The 19,785-nt window shown below is 31.7% G+C and overlaps 1 protein-coding gene across 1 annotated transcript; it reads left to right on the top strand.

Moving 5' to 3' along the window:
* The first annotated feature begins 13,992 nt into the window (after positions 1–13,992).
* LOC140443499 (uncharacterized) lies at positions 13,993–19,680 on the top strand. Its single transcript, XM_072534809.1, has 5 exons — positions 13,993–14,117; positions 15,421–15,706; positions 15,886–16,059; positions 16,157–16,658; positions 16,744–19,680. Exons 2-4 carry the CDS (start codon positions 15,642–15,644, stop codon positions 16,251–16,253), a joined length of 336 nt encoding a protein of 111 aa, XP_072390910.1. The 5' UTR covers positions 13,993–14,117; positions 15,421–15,641; the 3' UTR covers positions 16,254–16,658; positions 16,744–19,680.
* The last annotated feature ends 105 nt before the right edge of the window (positions 19,681–19,785 follow it).

The raw sequence follows: 19,785 nt of genomic DNA, 5'->3' as shown, positions 1-19,785 counted from the left end.
GAGTTATATGTAGTTTTGTACGTTATAATAATGATATATTTTTTAGATGAGATAAGTATATATAGCTTGAAGATTTGTGCCTGAAGGACTAATCATTTTTTGTATTTTAATCTAATAATAAATTATTTATATTACCTATTTGTTTTTTTTTCCTACCACTAGATATGATAAGAATGCTGCAAATTCCAGGAAAAACATAATAAGTAAGTTCCTACATATGTATTTAGTATTTTTGCTTTTGAACTTTTTCTACTGTTTTTTTGGGTTTTTGTGCGAAATAAACTGTTATCTCCATTTAAAACACACAATATTATCACTATAATCAATTCTATTTTTTGTCATCAGACTATTGATTTTAGAAAAAAAAATTGATATATATATATATATATATATATATATATATATATATATATATATATATATATATATATATCGGTTTCAAAACGTCTTGCGTCGTTGTCCGATGCCTAATTTCCACGAATTTCTATCATTCCATTGTTCTTCGGTCAAATCTCGGGAGCTCATTGCCTTTGTTATTCCCTCCTTCCATGTTCTTTTTGGTCTTCCTCGTTTCTTACGATTTGGTGGTATCCATTTCATGGCGATTTTTGGTAGTCTTGTTTCTGGCATTCTTTGAACATGGCCATACCATATAAGTTGTTTCCTTTCTATGTCTGTTGCCAGTGATCCATCTACCCCCATCCGATTTCTTATTTCATCGTTTCTAATTCTGTCTGCTCTAGATATTCGAAGTGATCGTCTAAATACATCCATTTCTGTTGCTTCGAGTTTTCTTTTATTGCTTTCTGTTAGTCTCCATGTCTCTGTACCATAGGTTAAGCTGGTTTTTATGAGAGATTCATATATATTGTATTTTCGTCTTTTACCAATTTCTGAGCTCCAAAGAACTCCGTTAAGGCATCCAATTGTTCTACGGGCCTGGGTTATTCGTTTTCTAATTTCCCTATTGTCTGTGCCTGTGGTGTCGAAATCAATTCCTAGGTAGGTATATTCAGTGCAGAATGCAATTTCGGTTGTGTCCATCTGAATGTTGGATAGTTCTGCGCCTATTGGGAGATATTTTGTTTTTTGTGTATTGAGTTCTAAACCCCACTTCTTGTATTCTTCCTGTAGTTTTCTGGCCATATATGTCAGGTCTTCTTTATCGTTGGCTATAAGGACTTGATCGTCTGCAAACTGTAGGGTATATAGGCAAGTTTCTCCCAGGTCAATGCCCATTCCTCTGCACTTTCTTTTCCACTGATACAGTGCTTTCGCCACGTAGATTTTAAACAATGTGGGGGATATGCAACACCCCTGCCGGAGTCCCTTGTTTACAGGAAATTTTTTTGAAAGTCTATTTCCAATTTTTATTCCCGACGTTGATCCTTCGTACAGCTGTTTAAGGGCGTTAATTACTGTGTGGTTAATGTTTGTTTCCTGCAAAACTTTCCATAGCTTTTTAGCGGGTACAGTATCATCATCAAAAAAAATTGATATAATTACTAATATAAGAACCACTTAACATCCCTATACCCAAGAAAATCCCAAAATATATTGCAAAACCTAAGTTTTTGAACCTTTTATTAGCATTGAAGCTTATGGCAATTTTAAAAGTGTCGTATGGGTGACGTATTCCCGCCTTTAAAAAGCGAGCATTTGATTGGTCTATAGTTACGAGACAACCTACTTAACATCTACTAACCTTGGGTCGATCCGATCCTTGAGTACGAGCTGTCATTTCTGCGTACTCAAGCTTGACTTCGTGCTTGAGAACGGTCTATAGAACACAAATTTGATTCAAGGTCGACCGATACTTGAGCATCGACTATAAATATGGGGGGGACTAACAAGAAAGGATCTCCCCATCGAGTTAGAATCTATGGAGAAGCTATGAGCATATTAACGTGTGTATTAAAAACGGCGTAGGTAGGCGTGGCTAACTGTGAAACCAATATGGCGGTGGGATCATGGCCGGACTCAATAATATTAAAACTACTATAAAAATATGAGTAGTTATTCAGAAGAATTAATCATAATCTACAAAGTGCAATACATTTTTAATAAACTATGATTTATTTATCCCGCGGTAAACACAAAAAACACGATATATTATACATAAAGATAAATTAATACAGTCAAATACTATTAATTTATTCTCTGAAGTACGGGCCATTACTTTGTTTACATATTTGTATACTAACCTGTAGAACGTTATTCCTGAAGATTTTTTATTAACAGTGCTTCTGCCACTGCAACTACGTTGAGAACAAGAAACCATTATTATGCATTATCACAATATATTATTAGTTTCTATAAAAGTATTATAAAACTAAAAATATTCGAAAAACAACAAACGTAAATAATTATATACGATCTGTCAAAAGTGTCAAAACAATATGGCCGAAGTGAGGTCGTTTTTAGTCACGTGATGCCCTCTCCATAGATTCTAACTCGATGGATCTCCCGTAGCACAAAATCGGTTGTGTTCGCGCATGCCGTCATTGGAGAGTAGAATTTGAATTCTTGTTAAAGTTAAATGGGATTTTTATGCAGTCTGTGGTGAAGTTATTCAATTAGCAAAATAATAATATTAAATAAAGGTTTAATAATTACAATAATCGTACACAAAAGGATATCCCCAAACTCTATTTATTGTCACATACTGGTGCAGTTTCGCAACTGTTAATAAACATTTATTAAATATTAAGACTTTTCTGGTAGTTTTGATTCTCCCCGTATATCAAGATTTCATGTACAAGGGTGCATCTGGGTTAAAAACTACATGCTACGAGACAGGCAATCTGCAAAATGACACAGATGTGTATTCGAGATAAGCGATTCATCTACACAATCAGAGTCGAGTTTTATCTCTCAAACCACACACATGTGTGTGCGTTTGGGTTAAGAAGAGTACCTTCCCACTTAGCATCGGTCCTTTGACCGAGTAAGTCGTTTTGATGCAGAAAAGTTACATTAGGAATTGTGTGGTTCCTGTTATTCGTCGGTGAAGACATATTTTTTGCGGTGGCCGGAGTGCCATCTTCTCATTGGGTATGGAACAATACCATAATTTTGTTGCTGCATGGGCTAAGTACGTTTATTTGGTGCCCAATTATTACATATTGTGTCGCGATTTTGAACTTTTGAACTTTATTCAGAACATTAAACGTTGTCAATTGGACATTTTGCTTTTGTTTTGTGTAGTATTTACTCTATTCTTATTTTTTGTAATATGTCATTCCCGATTATAATTTGAATTGAGTTTAAATATTTGTATTTGAATATATAATTTGAGTTGAGTTTGATATAATTCATAATGATATTTTTGATTGCATTTTGTGTAACTGTATTAACAAGGTTTATTCATTTTATTACGAATTAAGTATATTATAATATGTGCGTATATTTTTCACTCTTTCACGTTTAATATCAATTTTTTTATATGACATATATATTCATATTTTTATTTCTTTTTTGTATATTATTTCTATCTATGGTTTGTTTATGGTTCTCTTTTTGTGTGTCGTTACGTATTGATTAATATTTAAGTTTGTACTACATATATTCTTCTTCTTTTAAGTAATATATTTTTCCTTATTTATAGTTGTATATTGGGTTATGTGTATTTATATTTAATTTCACCTCTTGTTAAAAATAGAGTTTTATACAGTCCACTGGTTTCATTTCTTTTCTTTATTTGAATATACATACCCAATCCGAAAGGGGGAAACCAGCGAGTTCTAGATTGAACAAAATATCTTCTCTCCCCCTTCAGGATGACCCCAATTGTTATATTGAGGTCATCGTATGTGCAGAACGCAACATAATGGTCCTTCGAGCCGGATTTTCTTTTTCTTTTTCTGTTTTTTTGTTTTATTAGGGTTCTCTGATAGTAGATACCTTTTTTCCATGTTCTTTTTCATGTTTAGTTGCGGTTTCCTTATGGTAGGAGCCTTGTCGGTTATGATAACTAGTTAATATGTCGTTGTTTACGGTTTCCTTATGGTAGGGACCTTATCAATTATGATAACCATTTTATTTGACTTGCTCACGGGTTCCTTATGGTAGGAGCCTAGCTGGTTGTGATAACTATTTGTTGGGGTATTTCTTTTATCTGAAAAGATACCCAGTCGTCTGCCGAAAGACGATACCTAGTCTGCCGAAAGACTATTTCTTTATCGAGGTTCTCTTATGGTAGAGACCTTATTGCGGTTATCACAACCATAGTATAGTTGGGGTATTTCTTTTATCTGAAAAGATACCCAGTCGTCTGCCGAAAGACGATACTTAGTCTGCCGAAAGACTATTTCTTTGTCGAGGTTCTCTTATGCTAGAGACCTTATTGCGGTTATCACAACCATAGTATAGTCGGGTATTTCTTTTATCTGAAAAGTTACCCAGTCTGCCGAAAGACATTTTACTTTTTACGTTGTACAAGGTTTATTTACTGTATACCTTTTTGCGGTTATCATAACTATATAGTCAGGTATTTGTTTTATGTAAAAAGATACCTACTCGTCTGCCGAAAGACGATACCTAGTCTGCCGAAAGACTATTTCTTCTTTACATTCTTTGTTCCAGGTGCTCTTCTGACAGAGACCTTCTTTTCGTGGTTGTTATAACCATTTATTGTATATATAATTCTTTTCTACTAAAAGATACCTAGTCTGCCGAAAGACTATTTCTTCTTTTTAGATTGCTTTTTCGTGGCTCTCTTCTGACAGAGGCCTTTTTTGCGGTTGTTATACCCATTTTACATTACGGTATATCTTTTATACTAAAAGATATCCAGTTGTCTGCAAAAAGACGATTTTGTACTTTACATTAATTAATTTTCAAGGTGCTCTTTTTACAGAGACCTTTTTAAGGTTTTTATAACCATCTTACATTGAGACTTCTTTTATACTGAAAGATAACTAGTCTGTCGAAAGACTATTTCTTTTTTATATACTTTATTTAAAGGTGCTCTTATGACAGAGACCTTTTTCAGGTTTTTATACCCATTTCTTGCTGATTTTTTGATAGTGCTTTTAGTGGAGTATTCCTTTTGTCTAAGCATATACTCAGTCTGCCGAAAGACATTCTTACTTTTACTTTTTCAAGGTTTTCTTATGCTAGAGACCTTTTTGCGGTTATTGCGGTTAGTATAACCGTTTACATTGGGGTATTTATTTTATGAAAAAAGATACCCAGTCTGTAGAGACATTTCTTTTTTTGTATTCGTTAGTGTTTGTGAGGGTGGAAAAAGTATTTTCGGTTATTACAACCATTTTTTTGTTTAATTTTTCCCGATCGTGGGGACATTGGTAGCATTGTAATCGTTTTATGTTGGGATATATCTTTTCCTTGATAAGATACCTGGTCTGTGGAGACTGTTCTTTTTTATTTTGTTTGTAGTTGTCTTATTATAAAGACCTGCTTTCGACTATTACAAGTATCTCTTTGGTTTGTTTCTGTAAAAAATCCAGGGATTTACAATTACTTTTACTTGTTTACAATCTTTTTCTTTTTGTCTTGTCAGTTTTAAACATTAGCTGCTCCATTATTGTCTAAACAATGGATACCCTCAAATTCAAGAGACGGTCTGCCAAGAATGCAATTATTCGTCACTGTAATTGGATTGCAGAAAATGTTTCATTGGTCGATATTGATTATATTTTGAAAGTTCGTCGTGAGTATTTACAGGTTGAATATGATAAATATGAATGCGCACAGGATGCAATCGAGAATGTATTGGTAGATTCCGCTGAAGATAGCGAGGATCGAAACATGGTAGATGATTTGTTTTGTAAGGCAATGGGACTTATAATATGGGAGCCCGTCCTCTCATCCTTTACGTATTATAAAGTAGGTAGTGCATCCCATTGTTCTTCTAGGTTACATGTGGGGGAAAGACCTTCCACACTTATTTCAGATTTATGCCATCTACTCAATGTAGTTAAATCTTCTCAAAATTATATGTTAAAAGACTCATCTTTTTCACAACCTCAACCTTCTTTCGAGACATCCACGTCTCAAATACCTCGTGTGATGGCGCCTAGTTCGTCAGATCAACTATCCTCGACTTTAGCTCATGTAGATACTGTCCCTAAGGCGTTACCTACGGGCCTTAGCAGTATTGCATATTCCCTTCCACCTGTTGCAGTGGTAAATGATAGTGAGTCCTATAAGACTCGTGACGCTCATACAAACGCGAGTTCTTCTACGGGGCTATCCTTTAATGATTTACATCTCTCTGGGCCTCAGGCCCATTCTAATATTCAATCCTTGCCCAAGGATTTTTCTTTGCATGATTTCCATGATGGGGTATCTGGTGATGACGCTGCCGATACAGCTTCGCGGGGAGCTAACCCCGATGCACTTGCTCGATCGAAATCTTGGCATTGTGAGCCAAAATTCTTGTCGTCTTGTGACAGAGACAATTTTAAAGAATCTAATAACTTAGATATGGTGACCATAATTGGGTCAAAACTTTCTAGAGTGGCATTACACCCATCTCTAGATTTAGCATTCGGGGTACATATGCTTAAAATGTACTCCTATCTTTGTCGTTTACGCCGAGTAAAGGCATTTGTATTTTGTTTCATCAGAAACGTTCGTAAAAAGCAAGCGGAATTGCTTATTGTTCAAGACTTCAAAAGTCTTTCGATTCCTCGTATATTGGAATCGTTGCCATCCGGTATTGCCAATCCGGATAATCAGTTGGATATTCCGAATTCATTTCCAGAGGAAATTATTCACCGTACGACAGTTAGCGGTATGTTGAGGAATGCTACCATTCCTTATGCTAAAAAGTATCCTTTTCTTCTTTCTTCTAACAATCTAGTTGGTTTAAAGATGTTTAAAACACACGTACAGTTGGGCCATGTAGGGCCCCAAGGTACGTCCAATTGTAGAGATCATTTCGGACTTAGTTGTTGCACATTTTATAATGTTGAGAGTCCCATCCATCATTGTGTTACCTGTTCGAGATTTCTTTTTATTGCCATAGATTATGGGATATACTTTTTGCTTAAAGCTTGCGTAGCTTTATTTGTTCATGTATTTGCGCCACGTTATAAAAATAACGGTTTTAATGTTTGGATAGTTAAGACATTTTCTTGTAACATTGTACGAATTCTTTAAAGTAAAAAGAATTCTTAGAAGTCGCACCACTTTTGTTTTTCGTTCGTTTCAAAATTGCCTTATTATGTATAGAAAGCATTGTTTATTGAATAGCATAAATGTTCGTATTTTATCTATTCTCTTTATTTCTTATTTATCGTAATTTTGATTTATTCTAATTGACTAAGTCTACTACTAGCTTATTCACTGCCTTTTTATGAGATGGAGCTGAGTCTCAACCTGATATAATTTGCTTATTGTTGTTTAAATTATCATAATTATCTTTTATGGATAAAGCTTATGGAAGAATAGAGTTTCTTCATTTTACAGTTTCGTCATGATTATGTCTGTCCAGGTAGATTGCTAATATCTAGGGATAGTGTTATAATTCATACAATATTTCTTTTGCCTTTGCTGCTTATTCGTTTCGAATATTTTAGTGGACATTCGGGCTACAAATATTCTGTTTATTTGTCCTTAATTTAGTTGTTGTTGCGGAGAACCATTTCCTTAGGTTTTTTAACCAGGATATTTGTCTTCTCCCATTTCCTTGCTTTTCGAGAACTATTAGAAGGTTATTTGTATTGAGTGCCGTCTCTCATCATGTGTCCGAGACTTTCTGATTATTGCCTTCTAATCATATACATCACTTTTCTTTCTTTCCTCGTTCTTTTTTATACGGTCCCGTTGGTTAACTGGTCCGTCCATGATATCCTGAGGATTCGCTTGTATAGCTACATCTCGATGGCTTCAAGTTCATGTATTGTATCCTAGGATAATAGAGGAATGCACTTCCTATTAGAGAGGAAATTGTTTTATGTATAGTACTGATAATTGTATAATTGTAGTGATGTATATTTAGTATGTAGTTATGTATTTGTAACCTATTATCGTTTGTAAGTTTATCGTTCTTTGTGCTCTTTTGTAAATGTATAGCTTTGTAGGATTGTAAGTGTGGCGTTCGTTTCGTAACCGAAGAAGTGTTTACGGTTTCCTAATTTGTACAGTGCGTCGGGAGTACAAAGTACAGTTATGTTTTATTGGCACGTATTCTAACGCGGGGAGAATGTTGCAGTTTCGCAACTGTTAATAAACATTTATTAAATATTAAGACTTTTCTGGTAGTTTTGATTCTCCCCGTATATCAAGATTTCATGTACAAGGGTGCATCTGGGTTAAAAACTACATGCTACGAGACGGGCAATCTGCAAAATGACACAGATGTGTATTCGAGATAAGCGATGCATCTACACAATCAGAGTCGAGTTTTATCTCTCAAACCACATACATGTGTGTGCGTTTGGGTTAAGAAGAGTACCTTCCCACTTAGCATCGGTCCTTTGACCGAGGAAGTCGTTTTGATGCAGAAAAGTTACATTAGGAATTGTGTGGTTCCTGTTATTCGTCGGTGAAGACATATTTTTTGCGGTGGCCGGAGTGCCATCTTCTCATTGGGTAAGGAACAATACCATAATTTTGTTGCTGCATGGGCTAAGTACGTTTATTTGGTGCCCAATTATTACATATTGTGTCGCGATTTTGAACTTTTGAACTTTATTCAGAACATTAAACGTTGTCAATTGGACATTTTGCTTTTGTTTTGTGTAGTATTTACTCTATTCTTATTTTTTGTAATATGTCATTCCCGATTATAATTTGAATTGAGTTTAAATATTTGTATTTGAATATATAATTTGAGTTGAGTTTGATATAATTCATATATGATATTTTTGATTGCATTTTGTGTAACTGTATTAACAAGGTTTATTCATTTTATTACGAATTAAGTATATTATAATATGTGCGTATATTTTTCACTCTTTCACGTTTAATATCAATTTTTTTATATGACATATATATTCATATTTTTATTTCTTTTTTGTATAATATTATTTCTATCTATGGTTTGTTTATGGTTCTCTTTTTGTGTGTCGTTACGTATTGATTAATATTTAAGTTTGTACTACATATATTCTTCTTCTTTTAAGTAATATATTCTTCCTTATTTATAGTTGTATATTGGGTTATGTGTATTTATATTTAATTTCACCTCTTGTTAAAAATAGAGTTTTATACAGTCCACTGGTTTCATTTCTTTTCTTTATTTGAATATACATACCCAATCCGAAAGGGGGAAACCAGCGAGTTCTAGATTGAACAAAATATCTTCTCTCCCCCTTCAGGATGACTCCAATTGTTATATTGAGGTCATCGTATGTGCAGAACGCAACACATACAAAAAACTGACATTACGAACGTGCAACTCTCCAATTACGTCACGACTTATGCGCAATATCTTATATTCTTAATCATAGCACCGATCATAGTATCATGGTACCACTAAGGAGCGGTCATGTCAGCTCTATTATTGCTTCTAAAACATGAAAGAGTGGGACAATAAATGCAACTTTAGATATTTTTATATGTAGATGCCGCGTGGTCGTAGAATAGGATTAAATTTTTGCGTTTTATAAAATTTTTAGAGGAAATAATATTATTTTAACTTTTAATAAATTAATCTTTTTAGAAAAATTATTATGTTTCAAATTTTTAATTGAAATATGTACAAATCTTAAGTATAAATCAGTTTAATACTATATTGTAATAATTATACCAATATTCATTCATTGTGAAAATTATGTTTTAGAAACTACTAGTTGTTATTTTAAAACAAGTTTAAATAGTACCCATACAGCGTAAAAACTTTCACATATACCATTCATTAAAAGGTTCTGTTAAATATTTCAAAAATAAATCAGGAATGCTTTTTGTTGTTATTAAAAAATTATGGATGAAATGGAAGTTTGGAAGTTTCGGCGAAATGGAAAATTTCATAATTTAGTAAAAAGTTTCATTAAATACTTTTTTTTTAATTGAAATTTTTTAAAAATGTTTCGTTAATTTCTGGGCAGAAAAACAGTATAATAAAAAGTTATGTGGCGGTTTTTCGTTGTGTTGGAACAAACCTATTTTTAATCCAAAGTTATACCATTAAAAAAATAAATACTTTGAATATTGTAAATATCATACATTTTTAAGTTTTAAAATTAAAAATTTAACAATTTAATATATTAAAAATAAAGATTTTATTGTGAAAAAACAAAAAAAAAGACAGTTTGCAAACCAATGGCATCGAAATTTGTTTAGGCGTAGATGCAAAGTTACCCATTCGTACTCCTTTCCCACTTCCCCCTAACTATATATTTCATTATGAAATTTTCGCCACGGCGCCACGCTTTGCGTTTATGCAGCCACCCTCAGGAGGAGTGTTTTGAAGTATAAACCATAACCAAATCGCCCATTTGAACTGCTCTTCTATAAGCGTCTATATTCTTTGGTTCTATTTTATTTAAGTTTGTTTACATTAATATTGACTAATTTATATTATACGACATAACTGTATTATACGGGCCCGTATAATACGGGCTTTACACCAACAATAAATTCATGAAGAAATTCATGAAGTCGCTTCAAGGTCAAATTTGACGTGTGTAAAGCACAATTTGACATCCAATTTTGCCGTGAATAACTTCATGAATAAATTCGTGAAGAAATTGACGAAATAGAACATGTTCTATTTTTCACATTTATTGGACGTGAATTCAGTGTCACCAACCTGTGTAGATTTGGCGCGAAGTAGGGATAATAATTATTTTGCTTTTGATTATTGAACCATTTGAACCAAATTGAACTTTGCATTTTTAAGTCGTGTCAAGTAATAGTTATGGAAAAGAGGTAAGTTTAATATTCTATAATAAAAGACAGAAAATAATATTATGTATTTTTTTTAGGAAAAACATACAATTTCGAGAAAGAAAACTCTAGTTTTATTAAAAAATTGTTTACTTTTCCCTTTCTTACATCTTTTTTTCAAATATTATTTATTTAATGCTTTGAGAATATATTATATTATATACATGATATTTTGGAAGATATTCCATTACAAATACGAAGAAACATGTTTTTCATGCATGATGGTGTGGATACACCACATTACACAAGAATTTGTAGAAGGTGGTTACATGAACATTTCCCTGATAGGTGGATAGGCCGGGGTGCGGATGCACCGATTCATTGGCATGCTCGTAGTTGTGATCTTAATCCAATGGACTTTACAGTATGGAGTTATTTGAAATCAAAAGTGTATAACACACCAATTAATACAGTAAATGAGTTAAGAGACAAAATTGAACAAGTATTTACCGATTTACAAAACGATCCAGTAACATTAAATGGATTAATGCGTTCGCTAAATAAAAGAATAAGATTATGTATTCAACAAAATGGAGGACATTTTGAACAGTTGTTGTGAAATATTATTTTCGCCATTAATTAAATGTTAAGTATTAATTAAGTTTTCCATTAATTTGTAATATTATTACACAAGTGTAACACAAGTGTCAATTCCAAAGCATACTTGATGAATATTAAGAAATGTAACGATTACAATAAAATACATGTATACCTTCGAGTTTAAATAAATCGAAAACGGTGATATAATCGAAATATTAAAAAAGCACCTTTTTTGCGTAGAAAAGTTTAAGGAAACAATTTTTAAAATATGTAAAAATTAAAAAACATGTGACGCAATAACCCCCACTTGCCCTCCAAAACTACCCTGTATTAATATAGGATGTGGTAGGTGGTGACATGAAATTAATTATCCTAATGTCTTATAATCACTCCCAAAATATGAACTCCGTATTCAAAACCGTTTGGAAGATATTTGAAAAAATAAGAATTTAACCCTAAGAATAACCCTTTAAAGGGTTGTATCTCTCTTATTATTCAGTTTTATAAAAAAGTGTACATAAAGAAGTACCCTTATTTTTGGACGTACTATGAGCTCTAGAAATTAATGTAGATAATTCTGGACCACCTTGTGTATAGTACCTAAATATTTGTTAATAAAAGATTATATAATTCTACCTTTTTCTTCACTCCTATCTTTTACTTGGTCTAGTCATTAGGTAAATGTTTTTATCATCTTGAAAGTTTAAAAATTGATTAAACAACATTTTCCAAGAGATATGGGTGCTATTGATTTCTGAAACAGGAAAGGATGGTTTTCTTTGAAATGCCAAGTATTATAAGATTGCAAAATGAAAAGTATGGAGATAGTAGCTAGGTTTTCATGTTCGACTTATGATTCTCAAAAACAGCAACTTGCAAAAAAGAGTTATAAATCATTAATTATCCAAATAATATTAAGGATGTATCATGGAATTCTAAAAATTTACAATAAATGCTCTAAATACATCAAAGATTGATTTTAAATTCTGATACTCGCTGGATATATTTTCTTTTTGAACCCATTATTGGATGGAACCGGTATGAACAATGGATAATTCTGTATTATTGATAGGATTGTTAAATTAACTTTGCATCGAGTCCATTGATCTATTTTTTAGAACCAGATGTGGATTATTCTATATTATTGATAACATTTTAAATTCACATTCAGAAGTCCACTGGAACAATCCACTAAGACATCCTGAAATTTTGTATAATGAATTCCAGATATGCAACAAAATGTGTATGGAAGAAGAAAGTTTCCCATTTTAGTCAATGGAAGTGGCTGTTCAGTTGAAATGATTCAATTGAAAAATCAAAGTGGAGACAAGTTTGAAGATGAATTGCTAAATAAAGACATTATTGAACTTAAGTTGAAGATGTTTGAGAGCCCTATAAAATATTTTTGTTATGGGAAAACCTCAGAAGGATCATTAATATACATATAATTTCTTTATAAATTTTTTATTAAATTTTTCTTTGAATAATCTAATTTTTAAACCTAATACATATATTTCTTTTCAATTCATGTCTTCTGCCAGTTCCATTTCTCTGACATGTTTCTGTTGTGTTCTCTTCTCCGCTTTTTCTACATGAAGACTTTGGCCTGCTACTAATTTTATTCTTTCCTATTAATTCTTCTTACTCTTATACTTTATTATTCATAGTTTCCTTCCAAAGTTGACTATCTTTCTTTAAAAATGCAGGATTCCATATCCTACGAATAAAATCTGTAAATACGATTTTTTATTTAGAAAAAAATAGTTGTTTGTGTATAACAAATATTAAAACTAGCTTTTATTCCTGTTATTATGATTCTTCATTTACCATTTAAATTATATTATATTTAAAAATGATTGTATTTTTATATATTTAGTTTAGTCCTACCCTACCCTACTATTCAATAAAGCAAATTGTAATATGTTACACAAATTATTAAAATTGTAAAGAATCAGCTCACAAACTAGTGGTAAAGTATTACTGGTTATTTCCATTTTTTATTTGTTTTTATATATTCATTTCTTTACAACTTCTCTTTTTGATTAGAATTGTACACATCTCAATATTCTAACAATAAACATACCCATTTATTTTTATTAGGTATCTCTTGAGAATATATTATGAATAGTGGTTAAAAGATTATAAAAAGTATTGTACCTTTCTTTCTTCTTTACTTCGACTTGGTGCAGGCAGGTATTGTATTTAAATAAAGGCTTTCATCATTCTAAAAGTCACAATGAATTGATTAACATTTCTGCTAACAGCAGTTAATTTTTAGTATGTAATGAATGCTAGATTTTCTTGTTCTATCATACAAAAAAAATAAAATTACCGCCTTTTCTGTTTCTTTAGCTATGTTGTCCTTATTAAAGTTATTTGAAATTATCTTCTGTGTCCAAAATCAACAGTTTTCACTAATTACATGTAATTTCCACTAATTTTTACCTCTTGTTCAAGCTCTAACTCTTTGCCAAATTCAGCATAATTTTTTGTACAATCTTAATCACTATTTTCTTTTTAAAACGATATTGTTTTCTGATTATATTTCCAAATCCAAAATATCTTCATTCAAACAAACAACAATAAATAACATCCAATAATAAAACCATTGGTACTACTGAAATAATGACACTTGATGTAAAAATTTATTTCAAGTCAAAGAAACTTTTACATCCAAGAAATTCGCGAATTTATTGACACAGAAATTGATGAATATAGTGGTGGTTGATCCAAGTATTTTTGTGGATCAGGTCAAACTGATACGCGTAAACAAAAATACCTGTTCCAAATACCTGTTAAAAAATACTGGTTTGGAAATCAGTTTGTTATCATTCGTTTAATAGACATGTAAGCATAACCATATCATTATTTGTATTTTATTAGATTTTTTTATAGTTATTAAAATGACTGTTTGACTACAAATACTTAAATTACTGTTATTCAGATATTGCATAAAAAATGGCAATAGTATCTTGTCTACTTCACGCCAATTGCCATCTGTTGATATTTCTCTAAAGCTTTGTAAGCGTATGCACGAGTATACAAGTAAGTATACAAGAGAAAAATGAGGACAAATGCAATGAAACAATTAAATTGTTATGTATTTTTTATGTATATTTGTCGAATAGTCCACTGATCGACAAGCTTATGCAATTTCCTGATTAATATGAATAACAACAAATGAAAACGCATAATATGATTATAATAAATTTTAGAAGTACTACATGAACACGTAAAAATAAATATTTGCAAATAAAATTTTATATATTTTAATGATAATTTTTGACAATGGTGGTTTTATAGATATGGATGAATGAATTTGGCAACGTCAACTTGTTTGTAGCATGTAGAATAACTAGAAAATTATTCGTGTTGCTGAGAAATTAATTTATGTTTCGAAATCTTAGTATGTCTATTATACATTAGTCTTTTTGTTCAAATTTGCCATAAAACGATCTTTATACAATTCAATTTAGAATATTTATTTGGAAAATGCCGTCTATCATATTACATTCAGCTAAGATAAATTTAAACTTCATCCGGGTGCATACACCTACAAAAATAATTTATAAGTTATTTTACCACGTTCAGTAACAAAAAAAAACCAAGTACATATTTCACCTAGCGCGAGTTCTCTTAAAAATATATACCGAGGTACCGAGTACATTATATACATAAATCTATTATCCACATCGATCAAATCCAAGTCCTGCATCACTTCCAACATCCAAGTATGAGTACTGAGTACATTCGTAAATGTAGGTACGCGTCCGAGACATCCGAGTCCGAGTACTGTTTTATCATCCACCCGTACAGCTGAGTCTGTTAAATAGATATCGAATATAAGTATTGATACTGATACCGATCCCGTTCAAGTCCAAGTCCAGCCAAAGCGAGTACAATGTACGCGTACGCGTACTCGTTTATATTGGTGTTAGGGATCAGTTCCACAAGTATAAATAAAATACCTGTTCCAAAGTAACTGGTACGGGATCAGGTCACCATCCCTAGATGAATAAGTTCATGAATTTCTTCGTGAATTTATTGTTGGTGTAAAGCCCGTATCTTAGACAATGACGTATAATATATAGACTCAGTGAATGCTTTAAAAAGTGTCCGCAACATGAATACCTTTGTTATTGTTTATTATTTTGATATGAAGTTGTGTGTTTACATATTTTTTGTGACAAGCAAATTTTATTTAAAATTTTTGAGATTCATTTACCTACTATTTTAGTAAAATGCCATTTAGGTATCTTGTTTGTGGTCGCCGAAGTTCGAAGAGCGAAACGTTATCACTTTTCAAGTAAGTTATTTTTTATATGTATGTTTAGGTTATGTTTTGATAGCCAGTGGAGGCGTTTAGTTGTTATTTATTTAATAAATAAATAAATTATTATGCATTATAATGAATAATAACAATTTCCATTAAATTTTTTGTCTTTTTTTTTATTAAAATCATTTAAATATAATTTTTTTTCATAGATTTCCTTTTGACGAAGAAAAACAGGAAATTTGGATATACATTTTGCAATTAAATAAGAACAAGCTTTCCAGATGGTCACGTATTTGTTTTGATCATTTTGATCCAAATGATGTTATCATGAAATCTAGCTTTGTTCGTCTAAAAGAAAATGCAAAACCATTAGCTATACCAAGGTGGGTAATGTTTTTATTAAATTTTTACATTGATATTTAATATTTGTATAAATTTTCTGTGTATTGTTTCTTCTATATTGTTTTTTTTTGCATACAGGTCTTCTAAAGACGTTAAAGAGGTGGTAGGAACTAAAGCTCTCCCTAGTCCATCAGACACCCACAATTTAAATTTCGAACTGCTAGCAGTGAACTAACTTTGTCTGCCTCAGAAACTGAGGAACTCTTAGGCAAGAAAAATATTGAAGGGCATGCTGCAGACAGAGAATTAATAGCTAAAAAAAAATAACAAGAGGCAATATTCATTTAATTTTTCATTTGCATTATTATATCCTTGAATAAGCAATTTTTCTTTCATTAAATCTTTTTATTTTTAGGAAGCATTATGTGGGGGATTTTTCCATGTCGGACTTAGACTGCCTAAGAAAAAGAAAAAGATACATGGAATCAGTAAACATGTATATAGCAAAAAAAAGAAACAAATTGACACCCTAAGAAAATCTACTAAAAGATGAAAACGACAAGCAACAACATTAAACGCATTGGTACAATCATTAAAAGAAAAACTGTATGTTACAGAAAATGCTGAATCTGTGTTGTTGGTAAGTTTTTTTTCACATATTCTATAAGGAACAAAATTAAATTATTATTATATTCTTTTATTTTTGTATTTTTTTATTGTTTTAGGCCTCTTTACCAGAATCAGCCAAAGCTTTGTTTCAACGATTTTTAAAGGGTGCCAAATGTGCCAAATATTCTCCAGAATTAAGGTCATTTTCACTGGCTTTAAATTGTATTCAGCAAAAGCCTATGATTTTGTAAGAAGAGCTTTTAATAATGCATTACCACACCCATCAACCATAACAAAATGGTACCAAACTGTTGATGGCGCACCCGGATTTTCCAAAGAAGCTTTAAATGCTTTGAAAAACAAAGTTGAAGAAGCAGGGAAGCAAAATAAAACACTTGTGTGTAATTTAATTCTGAATGAAATGTCTATTCGTAAGGTAGTAAAATGGGATGGGAAAAAATTTATTGGCTCTGTAGATTTTGGTAGAGATATAGAATCTGATAATATACCAGAAGCATGAGAGGCACTGGTGTTTATGTTAGTAGCCTTAAATGACAATTTTAAAGTGCCAGTTGCATATTTTTTATTTTGAGAGTTTTTGTGGATAAGAAAAAGCATCCTTAGTAAATCTTTGCTTAAATTTTATTTATGATTCAGGCATAAAAGTCTATTCATTAACTTTTGATGGTGCTGCCAACAATTTATCAATGGCCAATGCATTGATTTTATTTAACTCCTATTTGTACCTTCCTATAAAGATGATGGTAAACGACTTTTCAAAATTATATTTAGGTTGCATTGCATCTGGTACTATTTCCAAATCTAGGTAATTTATAATTATCTCTCCAGATTTGATCCAGGTATCCTTTTACCTTGCTTCCTGACATCTTATCCACCTTCTGTATGCTCCTATCCTTCACCTCCTTCTCCATCCATATATGCAATGAAGAGAGATCAAGCATGACCTCCATGAGGCAGTTAGGGTAGTCAACATTGCTCATGTTATGATTAAGCATGCTTGTCTTTGAAGCTTATTCAGCTTCCATTAAGTGGTCTTTTGTTGTTATTTAAACTACCATATAAGTGCGCCATATGTAATCATAGATCTGACTAGTCATATAGCCAGTACATCGGTTTGGGTTTCAAACCCCAAATTTTCCCACACACTCTTTGACATGTAGAAAGGGAAACCTTTGCTTTGTAGATTATTCTTTCCAACTGGGCGTTACATGTAAGCTGCTTATCTAATATTACTCCTACATGTTTTACTAAGATTGCTAGAGAATTTTTCTATGTCATACTACCTACTAAGGATATTTAATGTTCTTTGGAGTGTGCTGGAATGAAAATTACCATATTTTCCTCTTACCATAATTACTAGATCATCCCTATAGGCATGTACTTCTTCCCCCGTGTGCGTCAAGAAGTGACATCAAGTGATCCACCAGGAGTGACCAGAGGAGGGGAGAAAACACTCCCCCCTGTGGACACCCTTAGCAGTTTTGGCCAAAATCTCTCCTTGCACCTTTGTGACAATCTTCTATTCACTCAACAATATATTTTCCAGCATTGCTTTGATCCAGTTACACATAGTAACACACATTGATAGTGGATCTATTTGATAGGGCAATATTAAATGTGCCTTCTAAATATTCTCTCCATTATTAATTGAGTGACTGATTTTCTGAACTACTTTGTCCACTGCTGTTTCTGTTGATTTCGTTCTTGATATGCATGCTGGTTGCCATTGAGAGAATGATCCCTCAAAAGTCTTCCCTTAATATGTCTATCAAGAATTTTTTCTGTTGCCTTCAATAAAAATGATGTAAGACTGATCGGCCTGTGCGATCTAGGCAGGGCATTATCTTGTCCTATTTTGTATATTCACACCACCATTACAATTATAGAAGTCTTTGGTATACAACTTATTTATTATTATAACATATTGTATCTTTATATACAACATATTGTATGTCTTAGAAAATAATTGAAACTGTATTTATTAAGTTGTGTGCATTAATGCGTTAATTAAATTACTAATTATGTTGCAAAATGTTTTATGATTTATTTCTTTTGTATGTTTTTTGTTAAAAATGTATAATTGATTTGATGTTTTTTTTTTTGTTTGTTTTTAATTCATTACAACAAAACACGAAATTAGAATTCAAAAGTTTGTTGTTTGTTTGCACTCAAGTAACCTATTAATTTTCTTCCTAATTCCTTAATATAAACTTCAAAAGTTGCTTTATACAAGGAAATTATTGCAACAGTGAAAACCACCAGGAAATGATAAAAAATGAATTAATCAAAAATTAAGAAGACAATTTGATGCACTGGATTCTTAAACTAATAAAAAATACAGGGAACTCAGAAAGTATACTGATGTAGTGGAGAAAGGGTTATCTAATAACGATATTAAAAAAGGAGATCGAAGGATATCAGTAACTACAGAGGAATCATGTTACTGAACACCACATACAAAATATTGTTAAGCATATTGGGAAATAGATAAATTACCGAAAATACACTAGGGTAATATCCGCCAGGCTTCAGAAAAAGAAAATCAACCATAGATGTCAACACAGCTGATTGAAAAGTGATATGAACGTGATATAAATTTTCACTTACTATTTATAGACTTCTAGCAATCTTTCGACTCTCTAAATAGACTCGCAACACTTAATAAAAATGAAAACCTGATTAGATTTATTTATCAAAATTTCCTTCACACTAAATAATAATCAATAGTCCTTAATACAATTTAAAAAATGAGAATTTTTAATCTTTAGGCGAAACTTCAATATTTCATATTGGTAAAATGATTAAAATTCAGGTAATGTACTTTACAAACATTATAAAAATAATTTTTTCTTTTATAGACGAGAACACAAAAAAAAATCACAAATATTTAATTTTAATTAAAAAAATAATTATTGTCATTAAAATTGAAATGAGCACGCCGCTGTTCTGGTAAACATACCTTCAGCGGAGATCTTTAGGACACCCGATTATATAGGGAGAATACGGGACCGCTTAGTCTATATATTATACGTCATTGGACTAAGAGCACGTATGCTTGGTTGTATATTTCCAGCCACTTCTAGTCTGTCAAAAAGTAACTTGGTTGTATAGTAATTTCCAGCCACTTATTAGTCTGT

Source organism: Diabrotica undecimpunctata, chromosome 6 (assembly GCF_040954645.1).
Source record: "Diabrotica undecimpunctata isolate CICGRU chromosome 6, icDiaUnde3, whole genome shotgun sequence".
Lineage (NCBI taxonomy): Eukaryota > Metazoa > Arthropoda > Insecta > Coleoptera > Chrysomelidae > Diabrotica > Diabrotica undecimpunctata.
Note: the sequence above shows the minus strand (reverse complement) of the source record. Positions and strands in the feature narration are given on the sequence as shown.

Excerpts from the sequence above, each read along its gene's own strand:
- LOC140443499 (XM_072534809.1), top strand. The coding sequence starts at position 15,642 with ATGCCATTTAGGTATCTTGTTTGTGGTCGCCGAAGTTCGAAGAGCGAA. Across the intron at positions 15,707-15,885 it reads GAAACGTTATCACTTTTCAA|ATTTCCTTTTGACGAAGAAA; the intron begins GTAAGTTATTTT and ends TTTTTTTCATAG. Across the intron at positions 16,060-16,156 it reads AAACCATTAGCTATACCAAG|GTCTTCTAAAGACGTTAAAG; the intron begins GTGGGTAATGTT and ends TTTTGCATACAG.